The 18,491-nt window shown below is 50.0% G+C and overlaps 1 protein-coding gene across 1 annotated transcript in view; it reads right to left on the reverse strand.

Annotated features, from left to right (window-relative positions):
* CSMD2 (CUB and Sushi multiple domains 2) overlaps positions 1-18,491 on the reverse strand; it is a 161,582-nt gene that overhangs the window by 42,711 nt on the left and 100,380 nt on the right. Inside the window, 10 exon segments of the mRNA XM_055704884.1 lie at positions 771-959; positions 1,893-2,039; positions 3,088-3,276; positions 5,072-5,185; positions 5,986-6,066; positions 9,875-10,020; positions 11,741-11,918; positions 14,590-14,778; positions 16,450-16,659; positions 17,602-17,718. Coding sequence (XP_055560859.1) covers positions 771-959; positions 1,893-2,039; positions 3,088-3,276; positions 5,072-5,185; positions 5,986-6,066; positions 9,875-10,020; positions 11,741-11,918; positions 14,590-14,778; positions 16,450-16,659; positions 17,602-17,718 — 1,560 coding nt within the window.

The following is an 18,491-nucleotide window of genomic DNA, read 5'->3' on the forward strand; positions in this document are numbered from 1 at the left end:
CAGTATCAATCCCCCGTGCTTGGTCCCCTTGGAACATGGATGAATGTTCAAAGGCATTGAAAGGCTTCATCAGAATAAAGATGGGCATTTCATCCACACAAAGGAACAGGGATGATTGGTGGGCTGAGGAAGAGGTGCAATCAGAAAGCGAACACAGCGAGGGAGACGAAACAGCGCTGAAGCAAAGCCCCCCGGGGCACGCTGCCCTGTCTTCCCCTCCACTCCCACGCCTGGAAGGAGCCCTGTGCTAAGTATGATATGTCATGAAGATTACAGTTAATTGGGAGGAAATGTGGAAAGAACAACTACATGCCTAAAGCTTATATGAAGCCAAGAGAAACGGGGCACCACCTGAATCTCAAGACATTTCTCATCCCCTGTTGAGAGACATTCCAGTTACAAAAGCTCAGCAGGACCCATGCTCCTGCCAGTTTTTCCAGATTCTTCCAGGCAATGGCTCTCCTGTCCTTAACCAAGGCTTGGCTGTGTCTTTACTGGCAGTTCCAACACTTCTACAGCAGCTGCCTTCACACAGCTAATTTTTTTCTCCCCCATCCCGAGCGCTCCCAGTTACTCCCTTCCCTCCCTGCCCACCTATTCCCAAGGACATGGAGAGGAGAGGAGCACCCATCGCTGCCGGCCTGCAGCTCCAAGCCTGTTCTCAACAGGGAACTGGAGCAATTACAGTCAGTTTTTATTTTTACCACATTTTCCTTAGTCCTTCCCAGGACTTCCCAGATCCTCATAACGCTCCGTCTGCCTGCTCTCACCTTGGCACAGAGGGATCGCTTCGTTCCAGTGGAAGTAGCCCTGAGGGTGCTGGGAGCAGGTGGTGGTGCTGTGGCCGACAAGACGGTAGCCCGCGTCGCAGCCGAAGCGGAGCGTGCTGCCAGGGTGCAGACCCGTCTGGCTGAGGATGAGCCCGTGGGCCGGCGGCTGCGGGAGGCTACAGTAAGGAGCTGGGAAGAAGGGCAGAAGTGAATAAATCAGTCACTGGATGGGCAACGTCAAGAGAAATTCTCTTCCTATTCTCGGGAATGACACCACGCTTCCCATAACCTAAGGCTGTACAAGAACTTGTGATGGATAAATAAAAACTCAAAGGGGGGAAAGAACGCAGGGCTAGTGTCCAAGTTTCACTCAGCTCTAGAAATAAAGACTAATTTCTGATAATTAAATATTACTTAATTCATTTACAGAGTAAAGTAATTATTTATTTATGACACACTGGCAACTTTTCAGCTCAGTTTTATAACTTCCATTAATTAAGATTTGCTAAGTTCCAAACCACAGTGATTCATTTTAAGGAATTCTCCGCAAACATTCAGCAGCCAGCAGCAGTTTTGTGCTGATCGAGCAGCCCAGGCTCCCCGGTCGGGATCCCATGGGAGCAGTGGCACAATGCCCGAGCAGGTGCACGGGATGGTTCAACCAGTTCATTGCAAATGCTGTAACACCATCAGTTGCGTGTAAGTTGTGTCTCATGCACCAAGCAGCTCCTAAACACATGTTCTTAGTGATGTTCATTTTCAAACATCTCCAAATGGCCTTGTGGCAAGGACACAGTAATTAACACGGCAATCTTTACTGTGAACTGCATGGGATGGGTTCCGTTCACCCCAAGCCATGTGGTCTACAGTTATATATTCTGGTTCTGATTTTTAAGAGGGGTTGAGAAACCAGCCAGAGCTTCAAGGTTTCTCCTGGAAAGGAACCTGCCTCCCCCAGCCTCACCAGTGCAGAACCAGCCCAGCTTTCTGCGCCTTCCCGGGCTTTGGCAGCTTCTGCCGACACAGATGGCCTATGCCCCTCTGCAGCAATTTTGTGGCGATCTTTGGCTGAAGAGACGGCCGTGCCCTTGGCCGAGCACCTCGCCCCTGCTGCCTACTCACCGGAGTAGCGGATTTTGAAGCCTTTTCTGCTGTAGGTGTGATCAGAGGACCAACGGAGATAGACTTTGTTCCCACTGCTGGTGACGGTCAGAGGGGCAGAGTAGTTCCCACTCAGCGACAGGAGCAGCGGACTCTGGCCAGAGGGACCTGTAAGGAAGGAGGGAACAAGGAAAAGTCAGGGCTGCCATGCAGCTACTCACAGGTCTTACGTGCCAGGGCGCGCAGAAGGAGCGGGCATGTTGTGGAACTGTAGCACGGCAGCTTTCGTTGTGAGTCCGGGTACAGCCGCTCACGCTCAGGGCTCTTTTGTGAACACGAGCTCCTGCGCAGACACCTGGCTCCTGGGGAACCGACGGCAGATCCAGCCCAGCTGACAGCAGCAAGGCTGGGATTTTGCTCCAGGCAGCACGCCCCACGCGTGACCACAGGAGCATCAGTGCAGCGTTTGTGTTCGGCGTGTAGTTACAAGGCTGCTTCGCCGTGAGTACCGACAGATCCCCAATCAGGTCATGAGAGCTCAGGGGTGTAGAAAATCTGGGCTGCGTGGGCTTCAGGGATGAGAATTCCCACCTTCCCAACTCGTCCCTTCCCAGCAATGTCTGCTACAATTTATCCCGGGAGTTTTCTAACTCCTTTCCCTTTGAAAAATACTTTCCATCTAGCAAAAAAAAAAAAAACGAAAAACCAAACCATTGATATTTTCTTATGCAGAGAATCAATGAGTCTTAGAAGGAGCTTTCTCCAAGTCCAGGAGAAGGCTGTAGGTGCAGTGGTGGAAAGCCATCCCCGAGCGCTCTGGGAACAGCGATTAAGAGCTATCCAAACTGCTGCTTTTTCCTTTTCCCCTCAGCTGCTAAGCAAGTCATAGAATCACAGAATCGTTGAGGTTAGAAAAGACCTTTAAGATCACCGAGTCCAACCATTAACCCAGCACTGCCAAACCCACCACTAAACCCTGTCCCTAAGCATCTGCACGTCTTTTAAACACCTCCAGGGATGGTGACTCCACCACATCCCTGGGCAGCTCCTTCCAATGCCTGACAACACTTTTGGTAAAGAAACTTTTCCTAATACCCAATCTAAGCCTCCCCTGGCAGGACTTGAGGCTGCTCCTCTTTTCCTATCGCTTGTTACTTGGGAGAGGGGATCGACCCCACCTCGCTACAACCTCTGGGCAAAGGGGTGACTCTCTTACCATCGAAGATTTCGAACTCATCATACTGCTTCTCACTCAGGAAGTACTCGATGGTGAGGGAGATGTTATACCCAGGCTCCACCTTCACCACCCACGAACAGGTCTGGAAGTGAGGGTAACTTCCCAGGAAGCTCTGGCTGAGGATCACACCGGTGGAGTCTGTCAAAACCTCGTTCATCGGACAGTGCACTGCAGGGAACGGGAAGGACAGACAATAAAAAATGAGTTTTCCTGTTCTGCAGAGGAAGAAAACACAAGATGCTATGGCCAAGAAGGTCTGTCCTGACACGCTAAGCCAAGACAGAGCCCAGCTCCCACCCACGTACATCCACTTGGACCCTTTGGCTCGCAGAGAATCCCCAGACCCTGATGTAGGCTCCAAACAAAGCATGCTGCGTTTCCACAAATCCCAGCAATTGCCACATTGAAAGGAAGGGATGAAAAGCAACAATGCAAACAAACAATTACAAATGTCTTTGCATCGTTTCACATCTCTTCCGAAACGAACAGCGCTGCAACCGAGCAACCACTCTCAAGTTACAAAGCACTCCCTGGGAATCCCTGGAAGCTTTATTGCCTGGGTCAGAACAAGGTATGCAGCCACAGGCTTCTCCCAGGTCACCCACCGAGCTGTTAACTAGGACTTCAGAAGTCTTTCTAGAATCACTACACCCCATTCAGCTTGTGGAAATACTAAATCCAGCTGAAAATGCTAAACATAAAGGCCAGCCAATACACCCCAGAAGAGGAGGCAAACACACAAAGTGAGCAAAAAGTGTAAAAAGAAAGAGATTTTTATTTATTCATAATTGTCACTAAAGCCCAGTGCAAATGCTGTACTTATATTAATAGAAAACAGCCAGAACTATCCAGAAAGAACAGTGTATTCTTTCCAAATCCTTAATCCCATCAGTGATTTTTTGACCTCTATAAATTGGTGGCCAGATGTAATTTAAGCAGTCCCTTTACCCCCAGGCTAAGAACCATCAGTAAATAATTGAATGACCTCCCTTTCTCTCCTTCAGTTCATGCTATTTCAGAGAGAATAAAGCTATAGAAAAATATCCCATTATATGGTAAAAATGTTCAGATAGGAGGGAATGAAGGAGATGAAATAATCGCGGCTGGAGTGAACAAAAGTACCAGCAGGAATCCAGAGGATAAATAGGGGAACGTGGCAGCATGGAAACATCTCTGGGATCCCTCCTGCGCAGCAGCAAGGTGTACAACGCAGCATGCTCAGGGCTTTCATTTGTCTCCCATGTAATACATTCTGTGGCACTAATAGGGAAGCTGCTCCTCATGGGATTGCCTCGCTGGAGGAGCTCGCTTCGCTGCAGCCCTGCTCTTCCTTCTGCTGTTCCTGTGTCACTGGCAAACCATCAGTGCCGAATTCCTCCCCCCTTCCCAGGATAAGGATGTTTGGGTGACTGTTATAATGACTTCAGGGATGCAGTCAGACACACGCTGTCAGACCTCTGCTCAGCTCCACAAGCTGGAAGTGCCCTCCAGAATGGGGAATAAGCCAGAGGTCCCTCCTGTGAGGCAACCCCCCTGCCCCCCAGACAACGCAGAGACCCCACAAAATCCCTGGAGCCAGCAAAGGGGGTGCAGGAACTTTCCCCATCATTTATTAGGGAGCTGTGGCAATGAGTTATGCAGCAAATATCTCACTGTTATTCGCAGGTTGCTGCTCGAGCCCAGCCACAGTGCACACGGTGCATGGCACAGCCTGCGAGGCGGGTCGGGAGAACAGCCTTTCCCTGCATGGTGATGTCTCCTGACCCTCCTCACCAGGTCCTGATGGGTGATTTTGCACTATTGGGACCCTGGAGATGTGAGAGTTAGCCCCACAGATGCAACATGTGCAAGGAGACCTCCTCCAGTGCCACCCAGCTTGCTTCCTCCCTTACGAGCCCCCCTGCTTTGCAGCAGTCTGTGAGCAGGGGGGCTTCGGCTGCCACCCTGGGCACCCCAGCTTTACCTTCACATGTTGGGGGAGGTCCTTCGAACTGCAGGTGAGTGCCCAGTTTGCAGGTCAGGATTTCATTTCCAATCAAGGTAAAGCCAGGAAGGCATCTGTACCTCACTATGTCACCTACAGACAGAAACAGAAACCACCTTGATCTGAGAGAAGCATCAATTCATGCAGACTGAGCCGTGCCCTGGGAAGGGGGTACCACAGGGGGCAGAGACCTCTCGGCTGTGCCTCTGCCATCCAGCTCGGGCACGACCGTGCAGAAATAAAAGGCGTAGATGCAGAAATAAAAGGCATAGAAAGGCATGCTGGAGTCTCAGTCGGGATAAACTGCTGTCATGCTGCTGAGACTATTATGATTTGTGCAAGCTATTTCAGGTAGAGACTTTCCTCAAAGAGAGCAGACAGCGAGAAAAGCTGCTTTTAAAAAAAAATAATAAAAAAAAAATCACAGCTACTTCGCTGGCTGCAGACACACTTAAAATGTGGATGTAACCGTGAGCCACAGCAAAAAAAATAAAATAAAATACAAAAAGCACAGTCAATATGGGTGAAAAGTTCTCAAAGGAAAGAGTAACGGCCTCTAAGCTTTCACACAAATCTTTGTTTGAAACGCCTGAAAACCATTATCGTGGCAAAGATTTCAGAATGTTTCTGAACAAGCTCGGGGCTCTCACAAAAGCCAAAGCACTTCTGCTGTACTAACAGAGAGGAAAAGCCTCAGGACAATCAGATCAGTTTGACTCCTTGTGAATATCAGGTGCTGAGCAAGGTCCTGTGCAGCTCCCCACGCAGTCACCCATGGGAAGAGGTCTCCTGATCCCCCAGATATGGGGTGACAGGACCTGTGGGTCTTCCTGGGGGCACTGCCAGCAGCTGGCGAGGGGGAACGGAGGGCTAGGAGGCCCGGGAGAGGCTACCTATGTTAAATTCTTCGTTCTCGGTGATGATTTCTGCGTTGGGAACGATGGTCGGAGGCTGACATCTGAAGAGCTGGTAGGCTGGAAGAGCAAAGGAAGAGTAGCAGAAGTTAGGCTGGGGGTGAAGGCAGCCACAGCCATCTCGGTGCTAAGCACCACGGACATCAGCGCAAATCCTGCCTCTCCACAAGTAGCAGGAATCGGCAAAAGTGCAACCAGCCCTTTCCCCCTCCAAACCCTACAGAGATGGATCCAGGTATGGGTCCCCCAAAGCAGCTTGTTCCAGTTTTTTTACACCTAATAGGAAACACATTGTTGTCAGTCAGTGGAGATGCAGGTGCCCGGACAGCATCTCCGGTCAGTCCGTCTGGATGATGGGTGCTGATGCCAGGCAACGTTACCAGCACCTTTTGGGACAGTACGGGAGAAGACGCTGGTGACCTCAGTGGAATCAGGTCCACCTCATGACAGGCAGAGCCTCAGACTGCTCCAGCACCAAGCAGATCACAACAATTATTCAGAGAATTTCATCCTTAGCGCCTGTCCTCAAACAGAACTCACAAAACTCACTGATTTTTTTTTTTTCAAAAACTTGGAATTATTCGTTAATTTCTTCTGCAAATAATTGCAGGAGTGCTAGTGTTTTCAACTGCAAATCCTATACGTAGCTTGCAGTTCACAACGTAACCTATGCAAGGTTACTGTCAGTGCCTCATGGAAGGCACAACAGGCAGACCTTGCACTCTTTGCTGAATTAGGTGTTTTTTTCAGGAGTACTATGTAGCTAAACGGGAAAAAGAAATCCTGTTGATGCGCCAAAATAATTCCTTACGGCTCACGCACCTGACCGAATACATTGCAAACAGCCCATTTTCCACCAAAAATTCAAGATCAGCTAAAGAAATGCACTGCTGACAAGCATGTGGGTGCATAAGGCTTGAGCACTGCACTGCTTATGAAAATAAACACACAGGAGCTATGAACACTGTTAAATTGAAAATATGGTACTGGGAACTAAATGAATATTAATGGAAGACATTTTCTGCTATTTGCTCAGCACTTCTCTGCATCTTTGCTCCCCCTGCACCTGACCCTGGACAAGCATAACTTCCTCTGAAATTTATATCAGCCCTTTAATTTAAGATACAGGAGCTCAAGCTGCCACTGAATATTAATTCTTACTAACTCCACAATGTTGAACTCTTCACACCGCAGCAAGGCTGGCAGTCCTTGCAGCAACCTTAATGAGGCTTCTAATGATGCTTAAATACTCATGTACAGAAGCAGATGCCCCATCGTCTTGCCCCAGGTTCCTTACGCCCTAATCCAGGGTAGGACAATATTTTCCAAGAGGTGCGTGGAAAAACGTGATGTTTGGAGGTCTGGGGAGCAGGCTGGAGGGAATGCAGGGGCTGCTGTTAATGTGAGGGGTGGGCTTACACACCCCGTGCGTGCAAAGGGGAGGAAAAACCAGCCATGGGCTACTACAGTGAGCTCAACTCAACTAGGGGCGAGCGTGTGGGGGTGGTGGGGGGTCACGGGAAAGGGCCAGCTCTGTAATTCGGACAGTCAGCCCCTTCCTTGCAACCCACCTTGGCAGCACAGAGAATGGATGAGCAAAGGAGCCAGGAGAGCCCACGTGTGGGATGGGAGCGGGAGCCGGGAGGCAGCAGGGAAGGATCCTGCTGCACAGCAAAGAGCCATCCCAGGAGGGAACACCCTTATTTCCAATCTTTCAAAACAGATGTTTGACAGTGGGGGAAGAAGGAAAGGAAAGCATAACAAAAATTTATATTAAATGCTATTTAAAAAGTGCTTGACAGCACCTATTGAAGTGGAAAGATAACCCAGCATTCACAGCATTAATCTCCTCTCCTTAATGGGCCATATTTCAATACAGAGGTGTGATTAAGATGGCTTCAGCATAGGGGTGATACAGCACTGGTAAAGCTCTTTTCAACAGCACATCCATTTGTTCTCACCAGGACAAAACAGAGTCCCGTCCTTGAAACCACACTGGGACCCCCTTGAGTTACTGTGCCATAAAACCCGCTCCCATCACACTCACACATCAGCTCCTGCTGGCACCTGAACTAACCCATTTAATAATAGGTGCAACATCATCATTTTTCAAGGGATGCTATTGAATCTTTAAGCTCTGGGAATCATTCTTTTGTTTCCCTTCCTCCACCCTAAGGAAACGTTTCTTTGCAACCATTTAAAAGGGCAACGGTTCTCTTGACACGGTTCTGATCATCTCTGTACGGGAAAATACAATTTAAAGCTGAAGGAGGATGTCTCCTATGTCCCAGATCTGCCAGCACGCAGACACAGAAATGAAAATACACGTTGCTGAAAATCCTGAGGAAATCGCTTTTCCTGCAGTTACACCCCAAAGGGTGATGACAAAGATTTAACTGACTGCACTGCCTGAGCCCGGTGTGAAAACTTCCCCCTTTTTCCCACACCTCTTGTGGCGTGCAAGGCACCACGTGCAGAGCCAGAGCCTGGGAAAGAGTGGAAACGTCTCACCCTGGAGGCAACCACCTCAGTCGCTTCCATCCTTGGGGTTAGGCTTTATGCTAAAGCCCCACGTATAAAGGAAGCAATGAGCCAGTAAATGACACTAATAAAAGGCCAAGCAGTTGCCAGAGTGCCCAGCTGGTTCACGGGGAATGAACGGCTGCCCCAGCTCCTACCAACACCAGCTCCAGACCCCTCGTGCCTGCGAGTGGCTTTACACCCCACATAAACCATAAGCTAAAGAAACTTCAGCATAAAGCGCTATCAAGATTAGAGAACGGCAACATATGCTGATGGGCTCTAACCATAGCAATGATACGATCTAATTCATATTACAAAAGGAAGCACTCGCTGAAGTGCAGCAGTGTTTACATACTGCTCGTTTCTGAGCCAAACTGCCTAAACCATAATTTTTTGCATAACTGTTATATACGCACCATTGTCTGGCAATATAAATCTCACAGTGTTTTGCAGCAGTAAACCAATTCCCTCCAAAACCCAGCGAACATTCTTTAAATTCAGCCTAGCTGTATAATACTTGCCTTTCGGAACTGAACATAAGCTAAGGCATTCTGCACAGATCCGTCCTGTAATTCACACCAAGGCTTTGTTGAACGTTGTTGCCAGCAAATTACCCCAGCAAGAGGAGGTCTCCATCTGTATTTTCCCAAATCCCAGCACCGCTGTAGGAACCTGTTAGCTAATCCGATTTAAAGTTGGGCTCTTGTTTCGTGGTAGAAAGCACAAGGTCTCATTTCAATGTAATACCTGACGCTGCTCTTAGCGTGAGCTGCACTCGCACCAAAGAATCCCCAGGTAATTCAGGGATTTATGGGAATCCTTTTCCTCCCCAGAGGAATGAAGTCACCCCTCAGCTGGAACACAGCTGCCATTTCAAACTAGCCACCAATATGGCCCAGTTGGTTTAGCACAGCATTGGAAAAGCAATACCACATCCAGCCAGCACCGCGGGGACGGGGACTTTTGGGTGGACAAAGCAGAGCTATCCATAACGGGATCTGCCACGGAGAGGACAATATTTACAGGCATCACCTTGAGAGAGGTGTAGGGCTGGCGTGGCTGTTAGCTTGCAGGGAACTGATCTGTGCTTGAACGATCACCACGTTACAGATGGGTATCCACATCTGCACGGGGCGCATGACCGCTTGCCAGCGCTTGATCGCATAAGCGACCTTCAATCTCAAACGTCTAACACTGGGCCCTTTGTGGAAGACTTCAGGTAAAAGCACGTTTTTTCACATCTTTTCCCCACAGCCAGTCCTCCCCACAAGCCACAGCTGGCCCGTGCCCCGCCACATCCCACAGGCGGGTGTAAAGCTCGTGCTGCTCAGCAAACAATACAGACCGTAGAAATAAATGGCAAAAATCCCTCCGTTGGCTGCATCACTGTGGAATTTCATCAGGACCTGGTTGGAAGAGCTTTGGGCTGATTTCTTAGCAGAGTTGCCAGTGAACACACCGAGCTGTGGGGCTGTTTGCTGTGGACCATCCCTAAAATCATATGTCAGAAACACAAGGAAAGAGCATTATTACACGTCCTTAATCCCAGCAACAACCAACCTCCTACACTGCACGCACAGGAACTCGTGCATGCTCTTCCTTCCTTGTCCTCCCTTTTCTACCTCTGTGTTCCAGTCTCAGCAGCTCCCTTGGTAGCTGACCTGGACCCCTTGCCCCCCTCCCCACTCCATCCTAATCAGGATAACCTCTTCTGGCAGTGCAGTGCTCACTCAGTAGACGATTACAAAACACCAACTTCATTTTTAACTTCAGAACTTGAAGAGGTACAGCCAGCTTTCCCAAGGAGTTTCACTCCCTGTTGGCACAACAGACATCGAGATATTTTGCAAGTCAGATACTGAGTGCAACAAGCTCTTTAGCCAGGGCAGCTATGTGTGCTCCCTTGGCTGACTGAAGTTGGTAATAGATCATTTCTCTTCCCTTCTCCAAATAGGAAAAGAAGATCCCAGCCTGCAAGACTCCTGGGGTGAAGCAATCAGTGCCACTTCATTAACTGCAGCAGAGCTGTGCCCACTTTACATCAGAGGTCAGAGCTCCCACTTGCTGCTATTTAAAAGGCAGCTGAGGGTCACAGCCAGGGCTGGTGCCTAATGCCATCCCAGCGCTGCCTCTGCAGCCTGGGAGAGCAGCTTGGATGGTAGGGCTGCGCATCTCTGATGGCAAAAGAAAAACCAAAAGAGGACATCGGTAAATGTAGATGATTTTATCAATGGCTTTTTCTTCATTCAGCCTCTATCCACAGGCAGGTAGCCATAAAGTGCAAAAGGGGAAAAAAAACAACAAGCCCCATAAAGATGTCTATCAGAGAAATCAGAAGTGAAAGGCAACTCCTATTACACCAGTTCGAACAAGATTCATTTCAACTAAATTCAGCTTGGAGATAAAGACCCCATTTACCATTCATAAAGTGCCCTCTGCAAAGCCCCCTAAGCTTCCCAAGAGGTGGCTCCTTATTCCATTCAGCAGAGCATTTTGGAGATGCAGGGACAGGCTGGTGAAGGCACCCAGCAGGACAAGCGAGGCTCTGCCACCCAACACCCTCCCGCCGCAACTGGGACACCAGCCTGCGCCCCCCCAGCCGCTCAGCCCCTGCCCACGGTGCCAAACCAGTGGCTGCCAAGCCCAGGTGCTGCGGGGTTCTGATGGGCTGCTTCATTTTTAATTGCTGATGACCACAGAAATCAATGGCAAGGAAGATCTGCAAGGTCTGACAGGTGCTGCCGTACGGCCAAGGGTGGGACCGCTCCTTGTGAGCTGCACACCATCGAGGCAAATGTACCACGGAGGCTAAGGATTCCCATCCAGACTGCCCTCCAGACCCAAAGGATGACACTTCCATCGCTTGGCACGAGCAGCCTAGTCAGCCAGGGATCGTTCCCTTCACTGACCTTGCACTCCCTGCCTGCATTTCTCAGGAATGTTACATCAGCAGTGTTTGGAGACGGTCACCTTGTCCGTTTTGCTAGCCACTTGCAGCACATGGTCCTTAATCTAAAGGCTCTACCAAGCACCCGGAGTTAAAAAAAATTCAAATCCTCATCCCAGTGTCCCCGGAGGATGCTCCTACTCTCAAACATAGCACTACCCACACACCATGGCAACTGGTGCTCTATTTATCAGCAAGAGCATCTTTCTGAAATGGAGCCTTAGCAGCAACTCCAGTCATTCCTCACACCTTTGCTGTACCCACCAAACAGTGATGAAATCATTGTAGGGCTCTGTCTGCAGCAGGGTGAAGTTGAGGTGGATTCCATAGCCCACCGGCACTGTGAGAAGCCAAGCGCAGTCCTGGGAATTGGGGTACTGGTTGGGGAAGCCAGGAGAGTAAACCGTACCGTTCTGGGTGGTGATGTTCCCCCCACAGGGCACTGCAGGGAATCAGACAGAAACACGAAACTAATGAAGAAATACCCCCCACCAAAACAATAACTCTTAAAGATCCTCCATTTCCCATTTTTCTTTCAATATTTTGGATAAAAAGATAGCAATTCTGGATACCGGAGGATCCAGCCCCAAAATCCTGGCCTGGTTTGCCTTGATTAATTCGTATCTGTCATGACTACATCTAACGTTTTCAACTTAATCCCATTACTATAAATTTATTAAGTGCTTCAGAGCTGAAAGGAGACTGCCAGGGCGTTTTGTACAGATGTGACAACCAGGTGTGCAAATAAACTATCTTTTGCCCTAGTAAGAATCTTTGGGCTCCACCAGCTGTCTGCACCCATGCATGGAAAATACAGCTCCTGACGAGATCACACTAGTGGGCAAATCCATCCACTTGTTCATACAGCACGGGCTGGACCAGAACCGCCGAGCAGCTGGCTGCTCACCGAGTACCTCTGAGCAGGGGGGAAATGATGATTTGTATGACAGCGGCATCCAATTGATTAATCAAGGTGACAGTTCTACTGCATGAGGTATCTCCCAGGTCCAAATGAACTTGCAAAGCAATTAGAAAGCCTGGGCAGCGAAAAAGAGGGACAGAAAGACGACAGACGTCCTGCTGGATGTATGCAGGAGGGCCACAGCACGTCCCCAGGTCTGAAAGTCTCACGTACAGCTTCTGGGCCTCCCTGGTGTGGAAGTTCATTTGAAATGACGATCACACATCTGCAGCGTGTTACTGGCAGCCTGCAACAACTGCAGGCACAGGGTTAAGCGCAGTGTCCCCTGCCTGAGCCAGCTCTGCTCCAGAAGCTGCGTAGCTGCATTAACCCAGCCCTTGGCTTAGGCGAACACGTCCTCCCTCCCCACACAACAATTCAGGCTCAGCGCTACGCTCATGCGTAGCAACACACACCCCTTTTCGTGCAGGAGCAGCTCCACAGACTTGTGCCACCCTGGCCCAGATGTGATGTGCCAGATGTGAGGGTAGAGCCAAGCTCCGTCTATTCCCCGTCTGGTTCTGCTCTGCTTACTCACGTGGTCCGCCAAGCTGCGAAAAGCATGTGTATTTATGTAACTCCATACGCTCGCTTTCCCAAACAAACACCCAAGAAACCTTGGGGCCCAAGTTCCTTTCTGCCCTGCAAAGCAGCAGGCAGCCTGCTGATGGCTGGAAAAAAACAAAAATCCCCGGAGTGGTGCTGGAAACCTTGGCCTCTATGCATTTATTCCAGAATTACAGCTTCTCTTTTAATTAAAAGGGCTTTCAGATGTGACCTGCCTGGGAAAGGTGAGGCAGTTAGCCCAAGGCAGCAAGTCCTCACTGCTTGCTGCTATGCAAAAATGGACCATTTAAGGCAACAGCTACAAGAGGGATGCTCTGCGTTGACTTTAACAGCACTAACAGCCCACCAGGCGTGCGCACGGAGAAAAGCTGCAAAAGGTCCACAACGCACCTAACCCCTCACCCCCCTCTGCTATCGGAAGCGCGGCAGAGCAAGAAAGCTACTTTAAAAAACAATAATGAAGGAAGAATTGGATGGTTGCAGCTGCCAGAGCTGATGCCTGAGGCAGATAAAGGCACGATCCTGCTCCCAGCAGCTCCCCGCCGCGCCAGCAGCACCCGGCTGAGCACAGGACACTTTCCCAGGTAACCCACATCTCTGGTGCATCGCTGGGGTCACTGAAAGAGCAGCTGAGGATTTGGTTCTTTATGCTTTGTGTTCTCTGGGGTTCAAGGACTTAAAAGAGGAAAAATATCACCCCTCTCTCTCTTTCCCCAGTGCACAGTTCTTGCAGAGCAAGGGCTGTAAGGAGGCTGGGAGAAAGGTCAGCGCTCCTGGGAAACGTGGTGAGAAATCTTCAACAAGCAGTCTTGAACTTCTTAAGGGTTCACCTGGAAACCTTCTGAAATAAACCACACACCACTCAGCCCACTGGCCACAAAGGATGAAAGGCTGGAACAGCCATGGTGGGGTTTGAATAGAGAATTTGGTCATTTGAGCTTCGGTGTGTAGAATGCAGACCCAGTCGTTGAGCCTGCAGGGCCCTCCTAGCATACAGGCTCTTCAGAAAGGAGACCGTGCCTGAAGAATTCCCACCTGGATCATTTTGGAGATGCCACTGCCGCCACACTACAGAAACTGGGCGGGGACACAATCTTCCCACACCAAGAGTCCCCAGAGCTGCAAGGGTCTTTTACCAGACACCATTTCTATTTCCCCACGCTAAATGAATGGAAGCTGAGCGTTGCGGAAGAAATAAAGCAGACAAATATTCTTGCAACAGCCCTGGACCGTGCCGTGCTGGAAGTGCAGCTCCTACTGGCACTAGCAGTGCAAGGGACAGCTAGCGACAGGGCTCAGCCATCGCGTGAGATTTAAACACGCCACCTCAAAAACCACACCTTGGTTTTAAACCGTTTTTTAAACTGTTGGCTTTGACCAGGCTGAAATATGTTGACCATCAACTCACGGAGAACATGCCTCAGCACCTCAAAGCGCACATCCTCCAGTGATGCTTTTGTTTCCAGAGACACTTTCAGCCCCATTACCAAACGATCCCAAAGGTGGCCAGAACGAGGAGTTCAAGCTCCTTCTCCCCCTCTGAGATGCCCGTGGGGGTGCTGCCGGGGTGAGCCCAGAGCCATACCTTCACACCTGGGCAGCGGGTGGTCCCAGTTCCTGTTGGTGCCGTGCTGACAGGTCAGGACAGGGTGGCCGATCAGCTGGTAGCCCGGTAGGCACTCAAACGAGATGGACTGGCCAACGTTGTAACCGGCTCCTCTTACAACGCCGTTAGCAAAAGGTTCAGGGTCAGGGCATTCCTGCAGCTCGTAGGCTGGAGAAAGAAAAAAAAAAACAACCCCACCAAACATAAGGAGGAATGTTTCATACTTGGTATTTTCTCAAAAAAGCAGGAACGGTACACCCACCGCACTGCTTGGCTAATTCCTCCTCATACAATGACTTAATTGAAGGAGATAAATTTTAATGAACCATGCACACGTCTGCATGGAGGCTGAGGGAAAATCCAGCTTCGCAGGAGCCTCAGACGTGAGCGCCAGGGTCTGCCCCGGCCCGCTGGCGCCTCTGAGCCCATATTCACCCAGTCACCCCGCACTTCGCTTCTAATTGGGAAATCTGCCTTGTTTTCCAACAAAACACGAACAACGCTGATGACGAACGCAAGTCAATTGGTTAACATGTTCCACCTGGCATTATAAATTATTGGGCAGCCTTGCTAGAGCTAATTTGCATAGCAATTTCCATGAGATTACCCAGAGTGCCTCACAGAGCACATTCCTTCCTAAATTGTGCAGCGGCGCATGAATTATATGGTGCGCGAACAGGACAGCCAAGACAAAATTAATGTTTTCAATTAAGTATGAGTAGCGGCTTTTATTGCTGTTTCTGGGGAGTCAGCCCTTTGTCAGTCCTTGGCTACATCACGTGGCTGGGGACACACGCTCCACCTTTCCCACTCCTCCCATCTCTCTCCCAGGCACTAGCTGGACCACTTGGCTCCTGTGCAGCAAAGCCCATCTGAATTGTATTCGGTATGAAATACACGACCTGCCCCTGGCATCCTTTGCCATTTCACACTCCCATATGCCACGGACAGGTGGACAGAGGAGACCAAAGGTTTTGCAAAGACATTCATTACGGCAGAGCTGCGGATCGAGCAGGGCCAGAAGTTCATGTTCTCCTTCTCTTTCACCAGGGCAGACTAACATAGGCAGCCCTGACCCAGCACCTTCAAAGAGCAGCAAATCCACAAAGAGACAGGGCACTGCCAGGACCTCGGGGCACTGCCAGGACCTCGGGGCACTGCCAGGACCTCGGGGCACTGCCTTCAGAGTTCGGGGTGGCTGCTGCTCAGAAGACACCATGCTCAAAACTGGGGAGCTGCCCAAGGACTCTGGCTGGGTGAGAAGGCACCTCCATTCCTCCATCATCTCCAAAAACTATGCTCGAGGGCATCTTTTGATTTTAATAAAACTTCTTTCTCTCCTCTCACTCCAGGTACCCGTGGCAGCCCCACCGTTACATTCCTTGGCTCTTTGCTCAGCTGGTCCCCCACCAGCCTGCCCAGCACAAGGCTGGGCTGCAGCAAACAATGCCTTTGGACTTCAGTGGAGACTGAAAACCACCGCAGAATTCCGCAGCAAATGCATGGCAGCTGAGGGCTCCTCTCTTTGCACATGACACTCAACAGAGCCAAGTTCTATGTGAATCTGGCCAGAATTAATTCAAAGGCATTTTGCTGTCACAAAGCATTCTAGGAACATTCGTTATTTGCCGTAGGCATAAGTCCGGGTGAACAGATCCCAGTTATTAGGATTAAGCATGGCCTTCATGTAACACCTTTCCACTCATTTGGATTAAGTCCTCATGGAATTAATTCAACAGAATAGCAACAACCGTGATGCCTCCCCTCCCTCCACTGCTCTCTCCATCAGCACCTGGGGACAGGATTGTCCCACTGCAGTGCCTTCTCCAGCCTCCTTACCTTGGTATTCCAGCTTGAAGCCTGGCTTGTTCTGGGAGTGGTCGCTGTGGAAGTACACGGTGGTTTCATGAGACGTCGACAGGAGGGAGCCTGGGATTTCAGTGCCGCTGAACCGCCCGATGATGTTACTGGTGTCGTACGGCCCATTGCGGATTTCGACAAAGTCATGGTTCGGCTCAGTGGAGAAGTTTAGGAACTGGATGTGAGCACCTGGAGAGGAGGAATGAACAGTGCCTCTAAAGCTACACCCGAGCCTCAGCACATCAGCACCGCTCGCCCAGTGATGCCCAGTATACCCCGGGCATCAGCAGTACATTTACCCTGCTGGAGGCAGAGGGTGCCGGTAGTTTCAGACAAGCTCAGGCTATTAACGCCTGCAGGTTCACGCTGCTGGAGCTCCTGTGCACACCCCTCCCTCTGCCTGACACCCGAGGAACTAGGAAGGCAGGCACAGAGCGACAGGGATCACCCCTCGCCAAAGGGAGCGTGGCCGGCTCAGATGGCAGGATGCGTTGAGCACCCCGGCGGGCTGTTTCCCCAGCAGCACACGGCAGCTACAGCCGGAGGAGGAGAGTTAATTCAGGAAACCGGGAGACTCAGCACTTCTTCCAGACATGCAACACTTCCACCTCCTGGCAATCAGGCACCCTGATGGGGCTGGCCTCGAGAAAAGCTGAGCTGGAGATGGGCAAATTTCTCTCTTTACCAAGGGCTGGGGAGAGCCTAATTCCGAATGTGCTGATGCCTGCACGAACTCCAGCTGAGGCAGGACATAATCTGACACAAGCTCTGGTCACCTGTTCCATTTCTAAAGACTGATGAACTGGTGATGTTCTACGGCTATTACAAACGTGAGTAGTTAAGATGGGGAGATACACACTAAAAGAGGGTCTTACAGCCGATTCGGATGCATGCCCACAAATCTGGATCAACCTGTTACATTCCACAGTGTCCTGGCATCACCTTCTGAAAAAATATCTATCATTTCATAGCACCCTATAAATGCATCTTTAATGGCAAGTGTGATCAGGAGGTCAAACAGCAGTTTCTGTAAGTCATCGTGGCACTTGGCATCCAGCACAAACTGAACAGGGACAGGATCTCCCCACCACATCTTTTGTGATAGCACCAAACCAAACCCGTCTGTCTCACCGAACCCCACCGGCAGCAATATCCTCCATGTGCAGTCCAGGTTGCTTGGATAATTCCCTGGGAACCCCGGGCTCAGGAGCACTCCTTCCATCTCTTCTGCCGTTCCTCCACACTGGGCTGTAAAATCGACAGTGTTAATGGTCAGGATCACTTAAGGGTCTTCTCTGGATGATGGCCATGGCCGGCCAGCTGCATGGGAAATAAAGCAATTAAAAACTAAGAAGAGAGAAAGGAAAGCCTCCTATGGAATTAGCATAAAGTTTGAGAGGCACTGCGCGGCCACATTACTAATGCATGTGCCTTTCTCCTGCCCTCTGGAGATAAAAGCCTGGCCCAGAGATCCAGTTTGGGCAATCACAGTGGGAGAGACAGATCTGAGCTGTGAGCGAGGAGCCGGCCACTCTGTTCTGCTCACAGCCATCGTACCAGCACCTATCATCCACACAGCACTTGTTTGAATTTTTAACCACCTAAAAAAAAAATTACTGTGAAGAAACAGACCGATTCTGTTTTGATTCCAGTTCCCGTTACTTCTTTTTCTAGTTAACTGATCTACCTTGACTGCTATACTTGTCAATCTCTGGGCAATTACTGATAAATATAGAACAGAGTGTTTGCACACTGATTGAAGTAAATTCCCTATGAAGAAGCGAGCCACAGATGACAGTGCAAAATATGTTTACAAAAGGCATCGCGTAAAATTTAAATACAGATAGCATCTTTTCATGCTTATCTGGGTGACCTCTACCTTGTTACGGTAACACCAGCCAGCCAAATACACCCAGGCGGTCTCCTAACACGTTCTGACAGTGAAGGTACAGATTCCTTTTGTCCGGTATCTCATTATGTGTGTACTTGCTACTAACAAGGTTTCTCCCAGAAGGTTTCTC

The sequence above is a fragment of the Falco cherrug genome, chromosome 3 (genome assembly GCF_023634085.1).
Source record: "Falco cherrug isolate bFalChe1 chromosome 3, bFalChe1.pri, whole genome shotgun sequence".
Taxonomy (NCBI): domain Eukaryota; kingdom Metazoa; phylum Chordata; class Aves; order Falconiformes; family Falconidae; genus Falco; species Falco cherrug.